Source organism: Typopeltis vanoorti, chromosome 20 (genome assembly GCF_054136105.1).
Source record: "Typopeltis vanoorti isolate ZY-2024b chromosome 20, IOZ_Tvanoo_1.0, whole genome shotgun sequence".
NCBI classification, from domain to species: domain Eukaryota; kingdom Metazoa; phylum Arthropoda; class Arachnida; order Uropygi; family Thelyphonidae; genus Typopeltis; species Typopeltis vanoorti.
Genome location: NC_143568.1, coordinates 67,556,180 through 67,578,920, shown reverse-complemented (window position 1 = coordinate 67,578,920; position 22,741 = coordinate 67,556,180). Strand labels below are relative to the sequence as shown.

General features: G+C 34.2%; 1 protein-coding gene across 3 annotated transcripts in view; it reads left to right on the top strand.

Moving 5' to 3' along the window:
• g (adaptor-related protein complex 3, delta 1 subunit-like garnet) overlaps positions 1-22,741 on the top strand; it is a 563,264-nt gene that overhangs the window by 452,102 nt on the left and 88,421 nt on the right. For all 3 annotated transcript variants that reach the window (XM_090410782.1, XM_090410781.1, XM_090410783.1), the window contains one exon: positions 20,605-20,652. In XM_090410782.1, coding sequence (XP_090266908.1) covers positions 20,605-20,652 — 48 coding nt within the window. The remainder of the gene's footprint in view (positions 1-20,604; positions 20,653-22,741) is intronic.

The following is a 22,741-nucleotide window of genomic DNA, read 5'->3' as shown; positions in this document are numbered from 1 at the left end:
CTTTTCACTGTTTGCCCTGGTTCCCTTGCAAAAACAACGGGGGCCTTGTTTAACCGGGCGACGCCCCAGCCGGCATGAAATTTTGTCATGTCATACCATCATTTTTTTATTTTGGTTTAACCAATAAGAATACAATTTGGTCGGCTAAATCCCAAATTGCCAGCCCATCCTCGTTCGTTCAGTATCCAAGTAGATACCCAACAGGGTGCACCACGAGAAGGTGAGGATTTGACATTAGGTCAGATATCCGCATACCTTTCGTAAATTTTCGTTATTACCAAGTATCCCCTAATTAATTAATTAAAAATGAATAAATTAGTTAAAATTAATAAATTAATTAAAAATATTAATTAAAAATTAAATATCTATTTTATTTGAATTGATATGTTCAAAATTTATATTACAATATCATATTATTTTGTAATATGATCAATAAATCATATTACAAAAATTATGATTTATTTTTAATAGAACAAAATTTGGAATAGGTTCCTCTTCATTTCCCATCCATGAAAATCCACGTTTCAAGTAATTCATACCATACTTACGAGGAGTTTCATCCTTTTCCTAGTTGGTTCTCTAGAGATGTCAGACGACACACTGTTATCAGTTTCATTTGATCCAGATGCAATATCAACGTTTTCTTGTTGCTCACAGCTACTTGTATTTGCTATATTGCTCTCTTTTGGGGGTTTATAAATCCAATCTTTAACCAATGATCCATACGTAAGAATTTGAAAGCTAAAAAAAAAATACCGTATTTACTCGAATATAACTCTAACTTTTTTCCCAAAATTAAATCTAAAAAAATCATGTTGCAAGATATGTGCAGGGATTTTCTGAAACTAAAGTTTTCAGAAAAAACTGAAAATGGTGTGTCTTACCATGAAGCTCCTACTCACTGTCACTACTTTTGGCATCGAGAACAGTTTGTGTGCATCGTCAAAGTCATCTGCCCAAATAGTCTCATCTTCTTTCCAATTATTTCAAGTAAAAATTACCAGTAATTTACAAGACTTGAGATGCGTAGAGCAGCGAAGAACTCCATATGATTGATGCGGTATTAACAAAAGATCGCACGAACCAAAGAAAAATTAGCATTTCAACAGTTGAGTTGAAATGGTAATTCCATTCAACTGAATTCCATAATATCTGAAACACATTCACTATATATTTCTTCGTTTTAATACGTTAACAATGGGGTAGTTGTCAAGCAAAACCATATGTTCCACCAGCAACATATGGTTTTGCTTAGTCTATGCAGCAGTTTCTGTTGGGATGGGAGATTTGATTCATTAGTTAGTGCCGTTTTTATCCCGGTTGTCTTTAATTGCACTGTCTGTTGAAAAATATAAGGACTCCTTTAATTATGCATATCCAAAAATTGCCACGTACCCCCCCACGACCTTTCACGTACCACTGGGAGTACGCATACCACATTTTGAGAAACACTGTCCTAGAGTATACGAAGTACCCAGTTCTTGTGACCTGGCTTATTATGGACAGATAGGAAATCTGTTGACATCCACCTTGGAGAACATGAAAAATACATTTGACTAGATTATTGAGTTTGAATCTCATCAAGACTTCAAGGAGGAAACACTTCCTAGTCCTTATTTAACTGTGACTTGGTCGGTTTGACAGAGTGATAAGAGCTTTATTCCGCTGAGAGAGAGAGGGGGAGAGAAAATTTATTATGCAAACTCTCAGTATCTATATTACATGTTATGACAATCAAGTACATTTCATGGTTGGTTTCTAATCAGCTTTTTGATTTTTCAAGCACTCTTTGTTCAAAACAGTTGAATAAATAGAACTGTTTTGCTATCTTCTATTTTCCATTCTGTTTCAGTGGCCATACCATCTAAAATCTTTGTTTACACATACTTTAAGATTAATAATATGATGTTCTTTTCTGATGTGTTTTCATTTTTATTGTGGCTCTTCGCTGTGCTTATGTTATCTCAAAATGTATCTTTTGGTTTAAAGTCTGATTTACTGTTTTATTTCTAATCCAGTTCTTATGTGGGAGGGGCTGAAAAGTTCTGATAAACACCTAGAACAAAAATGATATTAAAGCAATATATAATCACAAGGAAGAATATACTAGTAGCTGAGTTATGAAAGTAATTTATATTCTTCTATCCTCATATATTATTTCTTGTAGTTATATCAGTTGCTTTAATATCATTTTTGTTCTAGGTGTTTATCAGAAATTTCCACCCCTTCCTTATATATCTGTATGTTAACATATGCTATCTTGGCTAATCTCTCTCTCTTCAAGTGTCATCTCCTAGAAGGAGGTTGGCAACCATGTCACAGAACCTTTTTCTTTCTTTTACTGCTCTGGAACATTTTTGGTAATTCAAGCCTCTCTCTCTCATATAAACATATTCATCTGGCTTCCCACCATACCTGCCTTCTTATTCAGTTTGTCCTCTTCACTAAAGTGCATAAAAATGGCAAAATTATAATTTAATTTGGTTTAAAGTCTCTTGAAGATTGGCCGCAGATTTATTTAAGAGGATAACATCTGCAAGAATAAAGGACTAAATTTAATATTTCTTATTGAAATGCTAGGTGCTACCACTTTCTGTAATGTTGTTGTTCATATAGGTTATAAATACAGGTATCCCTTGTTATACGCGATCTCACTTTATGCATTTTCACCATAAAGCAATTTTAATAGGGTAATTTAACTGCCAGTAGCAATTTCGCAGTTACCTTGTGCATGGTCATGTGACTTTGTGCACTTTCACCACTTTGACAAGGAGGCATCGTGTTGCATGTCAGTCTCACAGAAGGTGCAGAACTAGTAAGCTCCATTGTTGGAGTCTTCTGCAATGCAAACATTATGGGAAAAAGAGGTAATTGTGATCAAAATACTTCCAAGACTAAAAAACAGAGAAAAGGTATAACACTGGAGGAAAAATTAGAAGTTATAAAGAGGTATGAACGTAATGAGCGCACAGTCGACATAGTCAGAGCTACAGAAATTTCAGAATCAAATTTAAGAACAATAAGAAATCAAGCAGAGAAAATAAAAGAAAGTTGTATAAGTGTGACGAGAATGTCGACAACTAAGATAACACAGATAAGGGAACCAATTATGGAGAAATTGGAAAGGATGTTGGCCCATTGGATTGAACATGAAAATCAACATGCTGTTCCATTATCCACCTTGATTATCCAGGCTAAAGCGAAAAGTTTGTTCAATTTGAATGCTATAGATCCTGGTCCTAAAGTGCAATCTTTTGCTGCAAGTGCCAGAAGATTGTCAGAAGTATGTAATGTTTAGGTATTTATGACATTGTATTAATTAAATTCATTCATTCATTAAAATTTGTGTGTTTTGTTTATAAGTTTAAATAATTCATTCATTAAAATTTCTTTTATTCACAGATGTAAAGTTTCATTTTTTTTATCCCTATCTGTATCTCACCCATGCTAAATTCAACTCACTTTACATGATTTCGTATTACGCGATTATTTCATAGAACCAATTAATCACGTAAAACGAGGGACACCTGTAATTGTAACAGTAATAAACAATAGTGCTATATACCCAGTTTAACGTCAAAATATCTTCCAATACATCTTTCATTCTGACTAATTTTTATTTTATTAATAAGCTTTATATTTTTCTCTATGAAGTTCTCTTCACACTGTGTAGATTTAATGATCAGAGCATTTTTCCTTTGGCCCTTTATTGTATGCTTTCTTTTTGAGATCAACAAAACTTAAAATTACTCATTATGTTCCCATGATCTTAACTATTTCTCATAAAAATCTGGACTTGAAAATCTTACAATTACATTCAGCTTGTGTTTCACCTGTTTTGTAAAATTGTGATTGTATAAATCTTTCTTTGAACAATCACTCAGTAGCTAAATTCCTCTATAATTTTCATATTCTGTTTTATTATCTTTTTTTTTTTTAATAAACTTGTCCAGTGAGAACTCTCCTTCAATAATAATAATCAGTAATTACTCATCTTGTTCATTGAGTTAATTTACCACTTCATTCATTAAAATTTCTTTTACTCACAGATGTAAAGTTTTCATTTTTTTTTTATCCCTATCTATATCTCACCCATCCTAAATTCAACTCGCTTTACGTGATTTCATATTACGTGATTATTTCATAGAACTAATTAATCACGTAAAGCGAGGGACACCTGTAATTGTATCTTTCTTTGCACCCCTTGTCTGTAGCAACAACCAACTGTATTTTGTTCTGGTTTCTTCTGTCTCACTTTAAATAGCCTCAATGCACTGCCTTCCATAGTCCTACCTTCCTGCTGAATTTCTACTGTCATTAGCAGTATCATAGAGTAGCATTCAGAAGTATTTAACAAACAGATATTTTTGTACATAACTATTTATTGTAATATCTCTAAAATGTTATATGCATGAATGAAAACAAAAATATTTTCTTTTTTATTCTAAATAATAACAAAACAATTTTCTGTTTTGCTTTTGTATTAATGCATTATTGTCTTCGGATTTTACAAACATGAGTTTGAATAATAAAATGTATGATTTAAGCAAAACAAAACAAATTCTTAATCCAATATATTCTAGAATGCCAATATTTTGTAACTTAACCATTGACACTGATAATAGCCATGCAGCATTTAGGCATCAAGTCAAACAACTTAACAGTGTGGTTTTTCCCATTCTTTGCTTAATGCATCAGAGAATTTATCTTATTTGAGAAGTTACATTGTCTCACATAATATTCAGCTCTTCCCACAAGTGCTCTATTAGGATTCAGGTTGGGACTTTGACTAGGCCACTCTAAAAGTCATATTCTTCAGCTGAGAGTAATCCCAGATGTAGCTTGATCAGTGTTTTGGGTTCAGCATATTTCTTTTTGCATAAGGTAGCATTTTCTTATTTCAGATTTTATGATAAAGCAATCCATGGTTGCTTTCATACAGTGAGTATGAAAACCCCTACATCAGAAAACATCCCATATCATGAAGTTACATTGTCTGGAATTGTTCATTTGATTTTTAGGACATTTAGCAAAGTTTAATCAGCCCTTTCTATTTTTTGCAGAAATGGCTTCTTATTAGATCAGCAACTTAATAAACCTTGTTTCTTGTCCAGGCATTTTGCAGTTGAAAGATGTATATTTAGTCCATAATTCTCCTGTAATTCTTTGTTAATAGCTGTAGCAGGCTTTTGAGGATCTTGCTCAGATAGTCTATTGATAACTTTTTTTTCCTCTCTAGTCATTGTTTTTTGTGGATGCCCTTGTCTAATTTTGTCGTACACAGCTCCCCTAGCCTTAAGATCTATTCCAAAAATTTTTTGTTTTGTCTGCATCCTCTGGCATAGCATGAATTATGGCTTCTTTAAAGTCTGCAGAGTATTCTTTTCTCATTAGCATGGCTTATTAATATTCTTAAACTCATAGTAGCTATTTATAAAACCAACAAATAGCAAAAACTCTGGGGGGGGTACTAAACTATTTATAGTGTATGCTTTCAATCAAACTACAAATATACAAATAAGACTGAGTTCATTATTTACAACTAGTTTGAAGGATTTGAGGTCAAATGGTAGTTTGTCAACATACTTTTGAATGCTCTGTATCTCATATTATAGCAGCCAGTCCTGTTTTCTGTCCTTGAAATTACAACATCCCTTAAATTCTATCATATACTCATATCCTCTTCCACCAATGAACCCTCACTATTGCTTATAATTTTTGGTCAAGTCAAACTAACCATCACCAAGAAATCCCTTCATCCTTGCTTCTGATGTTTCTGGTATTACTATTCACAAATTGCAATATTGCTTTGGGTCTGCAGGTATCCCAGCATGTTTTAGTGAATGTTTTCTTCTTCTCTTCAATGATCAGGCATTTGCCTGTTCCTGCTTCACTGGTCTTCCTCTCTCTCTCTCTCTCTGGTCTATATCTATCCACATCTTTTGGTTGCTGATATCTTTCCATTTCTCTCTATATTCCTTGATCTTTTCATTTTTCTTATAAATATTTAGTTCTTTTCTGATATCTTTATTTCTTATATGGTTCAATTTTGTGCATCCTTTAATTGTTCTTAAAAAATCTCATCTCTGCAGGTTGTATTTTACTTTCATCTTTCTTTTTAACCATTCATGTTTCTGAACCATATAACAGAGTGGGAGTGGCCGTTACCTTATGAAATTTTAACTGCGTTTCTTGTCTTTTTTTAATTCAGTGTCCTTTTAATTGTTCCACAAATTTTCTGAAATTTCTTTATATTTTTATCTTTTAAATATGTTATTACACAGCATAAATAATTAAACTGTGTCATCTGTTCTATTATTTTATTTTCTATAACTGTTTTTGATCTTACATGATCCCATCCTTTAAATGTCATGACTTTTGTTTTCTTTTGTGAAATTTTTAAATTGTATTGTTGGCTTATTTTGTTTAATTCAAAAACTGATTTTTGAAGATCATCTTCATTGTCTTGTAATATAATCTGATCATCTGCATACAGCATTGCATTGATAACAGTTCTTCTGGTTAACTGAATACCTTCTTTTATTGTTGTTTTCCATATTCTATTAATCTGATTAATATATTGAACAGAGTTGGAGATAAGCTACAACCCTGTCTGACACCCTGATTTATTTCAGTCTCTTCTGTTAATTTATTCCTAACTATAACTGTATTTTTGTATCTGTATATAAACTTTATCTAGCTTGTACCAAATGTAATGGATATCCTTTTATTTCATTATATTGCATAATTTTTCTATGTTTATTTTATCAAAAGCTTTCTCATAATCTATAAAGGCCATATGAATTTAAATTAAATTCTCCTCCTTTTTCAATAATTTGTTTTAGCATATAAATATTGTCTATACATGATCTTCCATGTCTGAAACCATTTTGTTCTTCTGAGAGTAAATTGTTTGCAATATTTCTAAATCTTTTATTCAGGATTTTACTGTGAATTTTGTAACCTATATTTAATAAACTAATTCCTCTGTAATTTCCACAATCATCTCCTTTCTTAAATATAGATATAACTAGCTTTTTAACCAATCTGATGGAAGCTAACATTTCCTCCAACAGTTATTTATCAATTTCAAGAATCTGTAATGTAATGTAAATATTCTCTACCATATTTCCAAAGCTATGTATTTATGCCATGTAATCTGGTTAATTTTCTATTTTTTGATACTTTCATTGCTTTTTTTAGTTCTTCCAATTTTATTGGTTCTATATCAGTGCTGATTTCTTCATTAATATTTTCTGTCATTAAATTTGGGTCATCACATAAATTCTTATAATGTTCTCTCCATTGTTTCTCCTTTATTATGCTGATTTGTGCTGTATCTCTTTCTTTATTGTTTAATTCCGTTAATATTTTGTAGGCTGTCTTGTCTTCCATGTATGTCTTCTAATCCATTAATAAATCTGTCCAAAAGAATCTTGGTAAGCTTTCTTTATTATGGTTTTAGCTATATTTCTTTTGTTTTTGTATATTTCTTCAGTTTCCTTTGTATGCTTTTTGATGGAGTGATTTATATGCCATTTGTTTTTCCTTTATTGCATTTTCTATATCTGTGTTCCAGATTTTTAATATTTTTCTTTTTAATATTTTATTTTTCTTTCCAAGTACCAAGTACTTCAGAGGTTGCTTTATGGATTAACTTTATTAAAGTTTTCCGTTAAACTTTAATAAAGTTAATCAGAAAATTAGGTAATCTGTTAATTGTGATTGATATAGCATTCTAATGCTTTCCTCTTGTAATAGATATACTTGTTCTATTTCTTGTTTTTTCTTATTTACTTTCTCCATTTTGCTAGTATTTCTATTTTAGGCTACTAAATAATGAATTGGGATGCTTCAGGGCCAAAGCTGTATAACTGAGAGGAGACCTCCACATAGCCTTTCAAGGAATGCAGAGAACCGACAAGGGCTTCTGAGCTAATGTCCACTCCTCACCTTCTTGTTGTGCATCCTGTTGGGTATCTACCTGGATACTGAACGAATGAGGATGGGCTGGCAATTTGGGATTTAACCGACCGAATTGTATTCTTATTGGCTTAAATATAGAAAATGATGGTACAACATGACAAAATTTCATGCCAGCTGGGGCATCGCTCGGTTAAACAAGGACCCCATTGTTTTTGCCAGGGAACCAGGGCAAACAGCAAAAAGTTAGCTACTGGAACAAATCTGAAAGCACACAACCAACTCAACATCACCAGAGTTAAAGATCGGTACTATCAACATAAGAAGCCTGAATGGCAAAGAAATGGAGCTAGCTGAGGAATTAGATAAGTACCAGATCGAAATAATAGGGGTGACTGAAACAAAAAAGACAAACTGGTGAGATCTTTCTGAACAATAAATACAAAATGTTATATTCAGGCAATGACAATCAAGTAAAAGAAGGAGTAGCCATAGTATTCACCACAAAATATGAGGCTAATCTTCTTGAATGGCGGTCAGTCTCAAGTAGAGTAATGTGGACAAATATGAGAATGGGGAATTGGACAATGAGACTTATTTGTGCCTATGGTCCCACAGAAGGTTCTACTAAGGTAGAAGTGGAGGAATTTTTTGATGCTTTAGAAAAAGCATCTGACACAATGAAAAAGGAAAAGTTGGTCCTTGGTGGGGATCTAAATAGCAGAGTAGGAAGTGATTGTCAGACATACAAAAATATTTTTGGGAAAATTTGGAGAAAAGAGCAAAGCTAATAATAATGGCAAATACCTGTTGGATTTCTGCTCAGGACATGGACTGGTTATTACTAACGCATGTTCCAACATAAAAATGTGCACAAATTCACATGAAGATAAGAGGCAAGGAATAAGAAAAGTCTCATTGACTATGTTATTGTTGATAGTGATGTTTTCTCCCTGGTACAGAACACCAGAGTGTACAGAGGATTTGAAATTGGAAGTGATCACTATTTAGTCTTGAGCAGGATAAAATTGAATTTCATATTGAAAAGAATAACATGTAAGAAAGTTTTAAAGCGAATAAAAGTTGATCAGCTCTCAGATGTGAACTATAGACTAAAATACATAAAGATTATTGAAGAAAAAATGAAAGAGTTTGAGAACAGGAATCAAACCTTGGAGATTCAGTGGCAAGCCTTGAAGAAAGCCTAATTGATTAAGCCAGAGAGGCATGTGATGAGGTTGTCTGCAAGGATAGAAAAATCAGAACTCCATGGTGGACACAGGAAGTTAAAGAGGCAGTGAAGGAAAAGAAGAAAGCATATCAAAAGTTCCTGGCAAATAAGTCAGCTTGTGCTCTTAGAGAATACAGAGACAAATGTAAGAAAGCTAAACAGTGTGTAAAACTAGCTAAACAAAAGTCATGGGAGGACTTTGGCAAGAATATAGAAAATAAATATCAAGAAGGTGGCAAAATATTCTGGAGGTTGTTGAAGAAGCTTAGGAATGGAGGAAAGAGTGCTGTAAAAGGAATTAGAGAAGATAAAGGTGACATGAAAACAGGAGAAAAAGATATCCTTGAAGTATGGAGTAATTACTTTGAAAAACTGCTAAATGAAACAAGCAGTGATGACAGCACAGTGATAAAAAAACACTGACCAGGCATGCAGTCAGGAATACATATCCATACTTGAAGTAGAAAAAGCCATCAAAGGCTTGAAATGTGGAAAGGCTGCAGGAGTAGATGATATTCGACGAGAAATGCTGAAATATGGTGGTATAAAAGTCTTACAGTGGCTGCACTGCATAGTTCAGAAAGCCTGGACAGAGGGACGAATTCCTGATGATTGGAGTAGAGCTCTAATAATATCCATATATAAAAAGGGAAATAAAACAATGTGAGAATTACATAGATATTTCCCTACTAAGTGTTCCTGGCAAGATCTATGCAAGTATACTTGAGAAACGATTGAGAAGAATTGTGGAAGAAAAGCTTGGTGAAGAACAAGCTGGATTCAGGCCAAATAGAGGCTGTCAGGATCAGATCACTTTACGACAAATAGTTGAGAAAGAATGGGAATATAACAAAGATCTGTATTTAAGTTTTGTCGATCTGGAAAAGTCATATGACTAGATGCCAAAAGCGAAGCTATTCAATACACAGTTATATGGTGTCGATGGGGCATTATATCAAGCCAAGCAATACTTAGTCTTTATTTGAGTTGTTAGTCAGCAGTTAGAATTGAAGGAAGTACAGGAAGATGGTTTAATGTTAAATCTGGTGTGAGACAAGGATGTACATTATCCCCTCTGTTATTCATTATCTATATGGATCACATTATGAAGGAAAGTGGTATTAAACATGATATCAGAATTGGAGACGTTAATGTCAGCTCTTTGCTTTATGCGGACGATGTTATACTTCTAAATAAATCCGCTACAAGTCTGCAAGATTCTCTGACTAAATTGAATAATTGTTGTAATAGATATGGTATGAAGGTCAGCAATAAAAAGACAAAGACAATGAAAATAGGTAGGATTGTTGAAAATGTCAATTGTGTTGTGAACGGAGACCCTGTGGAACAAGGAGAACATTTCAGCTACTTAGGCACGATTTTTACTGAAGATATTAAATTAAATATGGAAATAGACACCAGAATCAACAAAGCTGGTATGGTAGGAAGTCAATTGAATAAATTTATATGGAGTAAGAGAGAAATTAGTCAGAACACTAAATTAGGTGTATCCAAGACAGTGTTCAAACCATTTTTAAGTTATTGATCTGAGAGCTGGGTCAGAAGTAAAACACTTGACTAAAGACTACAGACCGCAGATATGAGAGTCCTGAGAAAGATTATAGGTGTGAACAGATGGCATCAATGGCAATATCATATTAAAAACGAGGATATTAGGAAAGAACTTGACATTGTCAGCATCCAGGAATGCATTAGCAGAGCTAATCTCAGATGGTATGGTTACTTAAACAGAATGGGCGAGGAAAGATTAGTAAAACAAGTTCTCTCTGCCAGGTTGGCAGGAAAACGACCCAGAGGAAGACCAAGATATAGGTGGATTGATACATTACAATGTGCCTTAGACGATAGAAATATAAGATCTGATAATGTTGGAATCTTGACAAATAACAGATTGATTTTGAGGAAAATTGTAGATAGGAAGTTAGTAATGATGTAAATTTTTCATGTAGTACTATCATATCCTGTACTACATGTATCATTGATTGATATAATGCCCCATTGACACCATATAACTGAAGTGTATTGAATAGCGTCTCTCTTGGCACCTTGTCAGATGCCTTTTCCAGATCGACAAAACTTAATTACAGATCTTTGATATATTTTCATGATTTCTCCACTATTTGTTGTAAAGTGAAGTTCTGATCCTGACAGCCTCTGTTTGGCCTGAATCCAGCTTGTTCTTCACCAAGCTTTTCTTCCACAATTCTTCTCAGCTGTTTCTCAAGTATACTGGCATAAATCTTAACAGGAACACTCCGTAGGGAAATACTTCTAAAATTCTCACATTAAGTTTTATTTCCCTTTTTATATATGGATACTATGAGAGCTCTTCTCCAATCATCGGGAATTTTCCTCTCTGTTCAGTCTTTTTGAACTATGCAGTGCAGCCACTGTAAGACTTTTATACCACCATACTTGCATTTCTGGTCTTTGCAAAGGTTGGTCGATTGGTAGATCCTCTGCTACTACTGCTTGCAAAACGTTAAGCAGGTTTTGATGTTGTTAGTAGTTTGAATGTGTTGGCACATTCTCCCTCGATGAGTCAATGGATTTCCTGGAGGTGTTGCATAATAATAATATTAATATCATCTACTGCTGCTGACATTCCACATTTCAAGCCCCTTTGATGGCTTTTTCTACTTCAAGTATGGATATGTATTCCTGACTGTATGCCTGTTGAGTGTTTTATGCTTATGGTATGCATAAAACACTTGTTGCTGTATGCTTGTTGAGTCTTTAACTTCCTGTGTCCACCATGGAGTTCTGATTTTTCTATCCTTGCAGACAACCTCTCCGCATGCCTCTCTGGCTGAATCAATCAGGGTTTTCTTCAAGGCGCTTGCCACTGAATCTCCAAGGTTTGGTTCCTGTTCTCAAACTCTTTCATTTTTTCTTCAATAATCTTTGTGTATTTTAGTCTACAGTTCACATCTGAGAGCTGCTCAACTTTTATTCGCTTTAAAACTTTCTTACATATCATTGTTTTCAATATGAAATTCAATTTTATCGTGCTCAACACTATATAATGATCACTTCCAATTTCAAGACCTCTGTACACTCTGGTGTCCTGCACCAGGGAGAAAACATCACTATCAACAATAACATAGTCAATGAGACTTTTCTTATTCCTTGCTTCTTCTCTCCGAGTGAATTTCTGCATTTTTATGTTGGAACATGGTGTTAGTAATAACCAGTCCATGTCCTGAGTAGAAATTCAACAGATATTTGCCATTATTATTAGCTTTGCTCATTTCTCCAAATTTTCCCAAAATATTTTTGTATGTCTCACAATCATTTCCTATTCTGCTATTTAGATCCCCAACAAGGACCAACTTTTCCTTTTTCATTGTGTCAGTTGCTTTTTCTAAAGCCTCAAAAAATTCCTCCACTTCTACCTTAGTAGAACCTTCTGTGAGACCATAGGCACAAATAAGTCTCATTGTCCAGTTCCCCATTCTCATATTTGCCCACATCACTCTACTTGAGACTGCCTGCCATTCAAGAAGATTAGCCTTGTATTTAGTGTTGAATACTATGGCTACCCCTTCTTTTCCTTGATTGTCATTGCCTGAATATAACATTTTGCATTTATTGTTCAGAAAGATCTCACTAGTTTTTGTCTTTTTTGTTTCAGTCACCCCTATTATTTCGATCTGGTACTTATCTAATTCCTCAGCTAGCTCCATTTCTTTGTCGTTCAGGCTTCTTATGTTGATAGTACCGATCGTTAACTCTGGTGATGTTGAGTTGGGGTGTGTTTTCAGATTTGTTCCAGTAGCTGACTTTTCGCTGTTCACCCTGGCGAAAACAATGGGGGCATTGTTTAACTGGGCGACGCCCCAGCGAGCATGAAATATTGTCGTGTTGTACCATCATTTGGTATTTTGGTTTAAGCCAATAAGAATACAATTTGTCGGCTAAATCCCAAATTGCCAGCCCATCCTCGTTCGTTCAGTATCCAGGTAGATACTGGTCGCAACTTTTGCACTATTCTACTCCCCCCCCCCCCCCGCTATTATACCCAAATGGCATGGCTCAATTGCACCATCACCCACAGAAAAAGCTAATCTCCTGGCTTCACACTTTGCCTCCAGTGCATGCATAACTGACAATGACACATGTTCCCCAGTCATTCCAACTGCCCAACACACAATGCCCCCTGTATCCTTTTGCCAGAAAGAGATCATAAACCTGTTGTCAAAATTAGACACAAAAAAAAAATTCTGGCCCTGAATGCATTCCTCCAATTGTCCTGAAAGTCTGTGCAGCAGAAATGACTCCTATCGTATGCTCTATACACACTCTCAAATACTCCACAAGTATATATATATATATCCCAAAGCCTGGAAATTGGCCTGTATTCAGCCCATTCCCAGAAAGGTGACAAATTGCTGCTATCTAACTACTGCCCTATCTCACCCACCTCAATCCTATCTAAAGTGATAGAGAAAACCATTAACTCTCAACTCCTACTCTACCTTGAAGGCATCCAGCTATTAAACGACCACCAGTGTGGATTCTGTCGATGCTGATCAACAGGTGACCTGCTGTCATATATCACCCATCTCTGGACATATGCCATGGAAAAATTTGGCGAATCCCAAGTAGTTGCACTTGATATCTCTAAAGCCTTTGACCGGGTCTCACACAAATGCTTATTAAGCAAACTTTCATCATTTGGACTATCTCAGGACTTCTGCAGATGGATTGCCAACTTCATGTCTGGGTGCACACTATGTGCGATGGTAGATGGCTCCCTATCCTCCTCCCACTATCCAACAAATGCCGGGGTTCCACAAGGTTTAGTTCTCTCACTGACCCTCTTTCTTTTATACATCAATGACCTACTTCATTTGACCTCTAACCCAATACACAGTTTTGCAAATGACAGCACATCGCACTCCTCCCTTTCATTTGATAAACCTCAACCTCTACAACTCACTTCAATGCACAAAACATTAACCACAACTTCCCTTAACGCAGACCTCCAAAACATCCTCTGATGGGGTTCAGATAACCTCGTCAACTTCAACGCTAGTAAAACCCAGTTCTGTCTTATTTCACACAAAAAAAGAACTTTCGATAACACTCAAATTCCCAGACAAGATGAAATCTCTCCTCGGAATTACCATGAAATCAGGCCTTTCCTGGCATAAACACATCGCAACTATCCTCAGCTTCCAAAAAATCCTCAGCTTCCAAAAAATTAAGCTTTCTGTTTCGCTCAAGACGCTACTTCACTTCAAAACAACTGTTAACCCTATACAAATTGCAAATCCGCCCAGCTATCGAATACTGTTTTCACATTTGGAGTAGGGCTGCTAAAAGCTCCCTCAAAATGCTTGACTCAATACAGAGGAGAGCAATTAGACTGATAAATGATCCATCTCTTACTGACTCACCCCCCTCCCACTCTCACATCGATGCTTAGTCTCTGCAATTTGTATATTCTGCAAATATTTTCATGGAAAATATTCATCTGAAACAACGTCAATAATTTCCCCATTCTCTACTAAACCCATTGGAACACATACAGCCACCTCCCAACACCCCTTTACAGTACACCTCAGAACCCACAGAACAAGTTTCTTTTCCTCCTCCTTCATCCTTGCTACTGCTGTACTGTAGAGCAATCTTCCCCCTGATGTATTTCCCAAGGAATAATACGGGCTTTTAAATCGAATGTTAACAAGTTCCTCCTCTCCCATCCTGCTACCCATATATGGTACTAAAGTACTATAGGTTGACCAGCCAACCTCTCATATATGGGCCCAACATATATATATATATATATATATATATATATAAACACTTAACAGGATGCACCACGAGAAGGTGAGGATTTGACATTAGGTCAGAAGCCCTGGTTGGTTCACCACATTTCTTTAAAGGCTATCTGGAGGTCTCTTCTCAGTTATACAGCTTTGACCCTTAGCACCCCCTAAAAAATTTTACTTCATCTGTAAACATGTACATCTCTCACACATGGAGCTAGTTTCTGATAAGTAATGATATAATCAATTATAGATCTTGTTCCTCTGCTGTTACAAGCATATTTATTTATATATTTTTTCTTTTTCTTTTTTTTTTTTTTTTTTGAAACAAAGTATTGGTTATTTTAAAATTATTGAAAATACAGAAGCCTAATAGTTCTTGACAGTTGTTATTCATGCAAGTTTCTCTATATTTTCCTAAGGCATTTAAAGGGATTGGATTATTTTCAACTCTATCATTAAGATCTCCTGCTATTAATATATAGTAATTTTTATTACAATTTTGTAGTTCCTCGTAAAATTGTTTGGAATTCTCTTTCCTACCTTCTTCAGGGGCATATATTCCTATGATCTTTAAGTAGCTTTTATTTGTTTTTAAGTTAACTGTTATAATTCGATCATTCACAAAATTGTACTTTTGTATTCTGTTTTTCTGTTTATTATCAATTAAAATGGCCACACCCAGTGGTGAGCTATGGAAATTTTAACAAAGGGCTCGCCATCGTCGAGCAAAAAAAAAAAAAAAAAAAAAAAAAGTCATATTTCACACAAAAACTTTTATTAATACAGCTTGTGTACAAATGTCAATCAAAAAGTATGAGGGAACAATGAACCTGTAAAGGCTATCATTTTTAAACAAATATTTCATGATCTAAACATTGAATATTTGCACACAATCATCTGTGTTAATTTATCTGACATAAGAATATTTTTTAACTATCAGAATATAATAAGAATAAAATCTTTTATAATCGCACATGTGAAATAGTCCGCATTTTTTATAAATAAACTAAATTTCTTTTGTTTGCGATTGAAGTTTTTATGACAAACAATCTAGAAATAATAAATATTATCTAATCACAATAATATTGAAGTACGTTATATTTCTCTTTTGTTTTTATACTTCAAGTGATAATCAAGGGGCATTATTTTATAGTCCTATATATTTATATGCGATTACCAAAAGTGAATTCTTATTTGTAAAATGGTAGTAACAGTAACTATAATAGTTTATTTAATAAAATCACTTTGTTAGGTTACCATATGAGTTTTTCGCTTAATATATTTCAAAAAAATTATGTTTTTTTTTTTTTTTGTTTTGTTTTTTGAAAAAATGAAAAAGTAAACATGAAGAACAAGGGGCTCGCAAATTTGAGAAAAATTAACAAAGGGCTCGGGCAAGCCCCTTATAGCTCACCACTGGCCATACCACTAGAAGCTCTGATATGTTCATCCACCTGTATAGCATAGTAAAAACCATCTATATCTTTAATTCCCTTTAATTTCTTTTTTTGTTTATTAATATTTTAAATTTTTAGTTGTTTTACCAATTCCTTTGTTGTTATGCTTTGCGCATTCCACGTAACTACTTTTAAAATGTCCATGATTCCTAATTGGTTTGCCTTTGTTCTTTCTTGGTCTTTTTACTTTGCTTTGGTTCAGTATATTTTCCAGTTCCAATGTCTGAGTTAGAAATTTTTTACTTGGTAAGGTAACCAGCCTTATGCAAAACCCCCAACCTGGAGGACCAGGATATATATATATCTCTCTCTCTCTTAGTCTGGGCCCTACCTCTCAACCTGTCCAGCTGGGGAGGCCCTACCAGTAAGCTGCTACTGCTGGCATAACTCTTGGGGTCATTGGTGCATGAAAGCCACATCAAGGTGGAGATGCCATTAAGGGGGTTTATAGTAAATGCCCAATCCAGAATTGAGACTCAAGAAATTCAACATTCCTGATCTTTCTGTTCTCACACCTTAAGGGTGCAAAAATCAATCTTGCAAAAATCAAAATGGCATGTTAGAAAACAAAACAAAGAAACATTTTTTTAAAATCAAAAACAATGTTATTGCATTGTTTTTTAGTTTAGCTAAAGATCAAATCAGTCAATTGGATCGATAATAATCCATTACTGTAAACTTGAAAGTAAGTTAGCTGGTCACATATATTTCTCCTTTTGGAAATTCTGGAAGCCAACTTACTCAGCTGTGACAGGTTATTGAGCCTAACATAAAAGGAAGATGAGATGAAAATAATTATATCATGTTTTAAATAGATATTGCCATTATTGAAAGCTTCAGGGTACAGTTATATAAGTAAAAGAAGCTGCTAGTTTCATTTTTAGTAGCTTGAATCACGTTACAGAGTGAGAGAGAGAGAGAGAGAGAGTGTGTGTGTGTGTGTGTGTGTGTGTGTGTGTGTGTACACACACACACTCTCACTCTACTGATGTCAGCTCTCCTCTTGATAATTCAGATCATAACTTTATCCACATCTCCTTTCTAGCAAAATGTCCTTCATCCAGCAGCCACTCACATCCTTGTTTTCTTTGACAGTTTAATAGTGTGCCAATTGGGATGACTTATATAATTTCTGCTATTCAGATCCAAACACCTACTTTAACTGAAATAATTCTTACGGGAATGGAACCCTTCATCTCCCATTCCACCCGAAAATCCAAATCTTGGTTTTTAACAAGCATGCCAAAGCAGTTCAAGAAAAGAATTCTGCATATTGTAGGTGGCTTGAAACCAGAACTTGCAGCATCTCACTCACCCTCTAAGGCAGCAGCTGCAAAAAGACCATAAGCGAATAAAAATCTGACTTTGAGCAGTCTAAGTGTAACAAACTTGCCTCTTGCTCAAATGGCAGTCAAATCTTTTGGTTCCCTTCTAGCAAAATCATTGAGCAAAACTTTTGCTCATCTGTGTTTTCACCTCTCTCACATCCAGATAGTACCATTGTACTAAAAGACAAGACTAGCTTCCTGGCATCATTTCTCTCCTCAAACTCCCTATATTGATGAAGGCAAAGTACTCCCAGTATTCCAAAAACTTCATGCTGCATGCCTGCTCTTGTCTTTCATCAGGCTAGAAAGACAGAAGAATCCTGAATAGCTTTTGTGCCAACAATTCTTCTGTCCTAATGGGTCCATCTCCTTCTATCCCATTTGTGCTTAAAACCTTTACTCCTGACCTAACACCCGTTTGTATCATGTTTGTAATCACTTATACTCATCCTTCATCTTCTGTTCAGCATGGAAACTAGACTAGCATGTATTTAACTTTTGAAGATTTTGATTTAACATTCATCCCAAAGAAAGGAGAAAAAAGCCAACTATCATCTTACTGCACTCACCTCAGTTTTATGAAAAATAAATTCATTACCAGTCAACTCTTTCACCACCTAGAATCCAATATGGATTTTACAACTACTGGTCCACAACAGATCTCCTTGCCAACATCACCAATCTACAGTCCATCGTAAATCTATCATTCACCACTTGCAACTAGATTGCTAATTTCCTCTCTGATCATTCACTGTATGTCATAATGAATGGCTTCTTTTCTTCAGACTTCTCTACCAGTGCCAGGGTACTCCAAGGTTCTGTACTTTCTCTCACACTCTTTCTCCTATTCGGAGGTTAGTGAGAGAAGGTCATGAGTGACCTTCTTTCACTAACTTCAAATCCTGTACACATTTCTACTGATGGCAGTATACTCTATTAATCTTTTTTTATCAACAAACCTGTCATGCCAGGGTACTCCAAGGTTCTGTGCTTTCTCTCACACTTTTTCTCCTTTTCATGAACGACCTTCTCTTGCTAACCATAAATCCTATACACATTTTTACTGATGACAGTACACTCTTGATCTTTTTTCATTCAACAAAACTGTAATGTTCATAAATCCCAAACTGCATAATTTTCCATAATCAATGCCCTTAAGTGCATCTGCCTGTATTTCAATTACATGAGGACAACTTTTCAATTTTGATGTCACCAGCACTCAATCTTGCTTTAATGTCAGCATAGTTGGCTGAGTGGTTAGTGTACCCACTCTCCAATAAACAGGTCATGGGTTCAAATCCTGCCATAGACATGGATGTTTGTGATTCCACTCTATGCCTTTTCTATATATATATATATTTTTTTTTTATGAAAAAATTGAATGACTAGAACCGAGATTTAAGTAAAAAGGTTTTAATATAAACACACTACTAGTTTCGGCCTGTAACAGCCTTCTTCAGGTGACGTTATAAAAGAAAAAACACTAAACATTGAGGGTTAAAAGACTATGAACAACATAGACAGTCTTTATACATAATTAGCATGAAAATGTTGTAGTTGTATTTGAAGCTGTCTTTCATTTGTTGGGAGAGTGCGTGCTTGCTGCATCATGTGAACGCCAGTACATGATTACAGCTGAATGACTATCTGGGAGGTTGTAGCTTAAGTTGTTATTTAGATGAACAGGATTGAAGACGATTTCTCTAGATTCCACAATTTTTCTCTCTATTTCGTCACTGCAACGGAAGATGTTAGTAGATTTTTCCCAGCAGACTTTGTGACTTTGGTTATCATCATTAGGATTAGCCGAGAAAAGGATATGACTTGATAATGCACTCGCTCGCTGTCTCTTGTAAGTAATGTCTCTTATGTGTTCTTCCATACGCATTTCGACAAATTTGTCTGTCTGCCCAAAATAAGGAATATCGCAGTCACATAATATTTGAGTTGATGATGACAAGGTTTTGGGTGGCTAATTAAGGAACGGATCTTTGGAAGTGGAGTGAACAAGGTTCTGATATTGTATTTTCTTACAGCTTTTGCTAATTTATGTGAAACAGTACTTATGTAAGGAATAGATATATTGCTTTCGAATCTATTTGTTTCTTCTGAGTGATGTCTAGGAGGATTAAGAAGGAATTTGTCAATGATTTTCTTGGAATGATGTGCTGTAAGTTTTGCAGCCTGTTGTGTGTGGATTGTCAAAAAAAAAAAAAAAGCCCAGTGACATGACCACATCTGTTGATTGTCTCAAATGCATGCCTTTTCATAGTTCTTTTTTGGTGAATTCCATACTTTTAATTATTATTCATTTAAAAAGCTAATTTTATCATTAGTCACAAAGTGTGGTTTATGGGAATGATGTCTTAAGTAGTGCAGCACCAAGAACTCAGCGCAGAGGTGGAAGAAACTGAATTTTCCTTGAAGATGAGTCAACTTGGTTATTATATCTGTAAATTTTGATTAGCCAGCTACTTTAGAATCCCATTGGACATAGTTAAACATGGGTAAATTCATTATTGCTTTTGCATCAAGTGAATTTACTCATCGTTGAAAGTTGCCATTGAAGTAGTTATATATAAATGATAAAACAGTCATGGAGAAAACAAACCAGAAATTGCCATTATATCAAGTGAAGTTGCTGAAGAAGTTACGAAATGCCTCTTCAGTTTGTAATGTTTAAATTTGACCACTCAGATTTATTTGTTTTAACATATCTAAACAAGATGTTATTCTTTTTAGTAACCGACCCCTGATTCTTTTTTACCAGTTGATTTTTTTTTTTTTTATAGGTTGAGTGCTGATGTTTATAATTCTTTTTAAAATCCTTTTTTCTCAAAATGAATAACATTTTGTTTATTTTATAGCCTGCATCAAGTTATAAGTTACTAGCGGAAGACTCAAATATGAAACTTGTAAGTAGTATATTTTGTTGATTTATTGAACAAAATTGAAATCATAAGTTTATTTTGATGCTTTGCTGGTGTGAATTCTTAGGCATTATCATTCATGTTATTTTTAAAAAAATATATTGTGATACCTACCTTCATATCTCAACAAAAGTTAATTATCCTTATCTGTTCACCATCTCCATTACCTAGATCAAGCATTTGCAGGAACTCATGCTGAACTATCTAACATTGATATGGATGAATGTAAAAAGTGTCCACTACTTAAACTACCATTGACTCTGATCATTAAATCTGGGTGGCAAGGGGCAAGAACCTCTCATTAGAGATTTAAATCCAAGAGTCTGTTTTTGGGATCCACCAAATCTTTAGTCTAGGTTATTTTCTGCATGTATTCAGATATCTCATTTTAAAAGTTAAAAAGAATATAAATTGTTGATTTTTTAATGACATACTTTTATCTTTTATATATATATATATATATATATATATATATTATGAGCAAGATATTTGTAATGCTTCCTTCTGACAGCCTGAAGTCACACTTAATGGTTAAAGAGCTTAACTTATCTGTAGAAGTTTGATTTTTTAACGATACTTGTAGCATAATGATTAGAAATATATACACGTTTGCACAAGAATAATGTTTAATTTGCCACATATTTCGGTCTGAATATTACGGCCCATCTTCAGTGACTACATAGGAATAGTTTTAAAAAACAAAGTGGAATACGAACAATTGATCATTCACACATAGAACGAACCGCGTGATGTCATATTGCTAAGTATTAGAAGAGTAAACATTTTTAAAGTCATAATTAAAGATATTAATTCAGAAATTCATATAATAATCTTAAATAACATTAGACTAATATAGGAAATTTACAAAAAAAAAAAAAAATTAATGTGTTATCCTGATTAAACTTTCCCAAATTTTTGATATAGATATACAGTCATTACAATTCAAGTTAGGACGTTGAAGTAAGACCTCCACACTTTCTTTAAATAAGCGTTCATATTTGTAGCGACATCTGTGTGGGAGGAAAGTCTTGGACCAAAGGATGTTGTGGCTTGTTTCTAATCCATGCTGAGCTAATCCAGATTTCTCAGGTTTGTTGTGTTGAATTGATGACTGCTGCTCTTGAATTCTTTTTTCTATAGAACGTCCAGTTTGTCCAAAGTAGGAAAGATTACAATTACAAGGAACTTGATACACATCTAAAGATAAATGCTCAACCTTGTCTCTACCTGGTGAATATCTTTAATTATGACTTTAAAAATATTTACTCTTCTAATACTTAGTGATATGACATCATGCGGCTCGTTCTATGTGTGTGTGAATGAACAATGGTTCGTATTCCACTTTGTTTCTTTAAAACTATTCCTATGTAGCCACTGAAGATGGTCTGTAATATTCAGACCGAAATATTTGGCAAATTAAACATTATTCTTGTGCAGATGTGTATATATTTCTAATCATTATGTGTAGAAGTGACAGCACTAAATTTCAATTATTAGTAACATATTGGCTTAATGGAAGAGGAAATTAGATAAGCACTGCATAAAACTTTTCTCTTAATACTTGTATATGATCCATGTCAAATCGACTATTGTATTTGCATTTTGGATATTTAAATGAATTTGCTTTATCCTTCATTTAATGCTTGTAAAATGAAGAAACCTTATAATATCATTAAAATTATTAACTAGCACTATGGGGAGGTGGGGGCATTATTGCTGTTTAATTTTGCATTACATTGCTTGCATTGCTTGTTGAGCTAAATAAAAAGTGAACTCTGTTTTACAAGCATACACATATAAGAAGAATATTGAGAATGATAATGGATGTTGTTCAGCAGTTCATAGTTGGGTTTTAAAGAAAAAAAGTAGGAAAATGGATTCTGAAAGGTAGTAATACAAGTGGAATTAAAAAATAAATTTGTAATACTCTTTAATTAAAATAAACAGAGGAAATCAGTTATTTTATGAATTTTTTTAAAAAAAAACAACTTTATTTTCCTGTTCAAAAAGAAGTGTCCAATAAAGTTCTGAATGTTTTTACAATCTTATCTGAAAGTTGAACATTGTTGTCTTA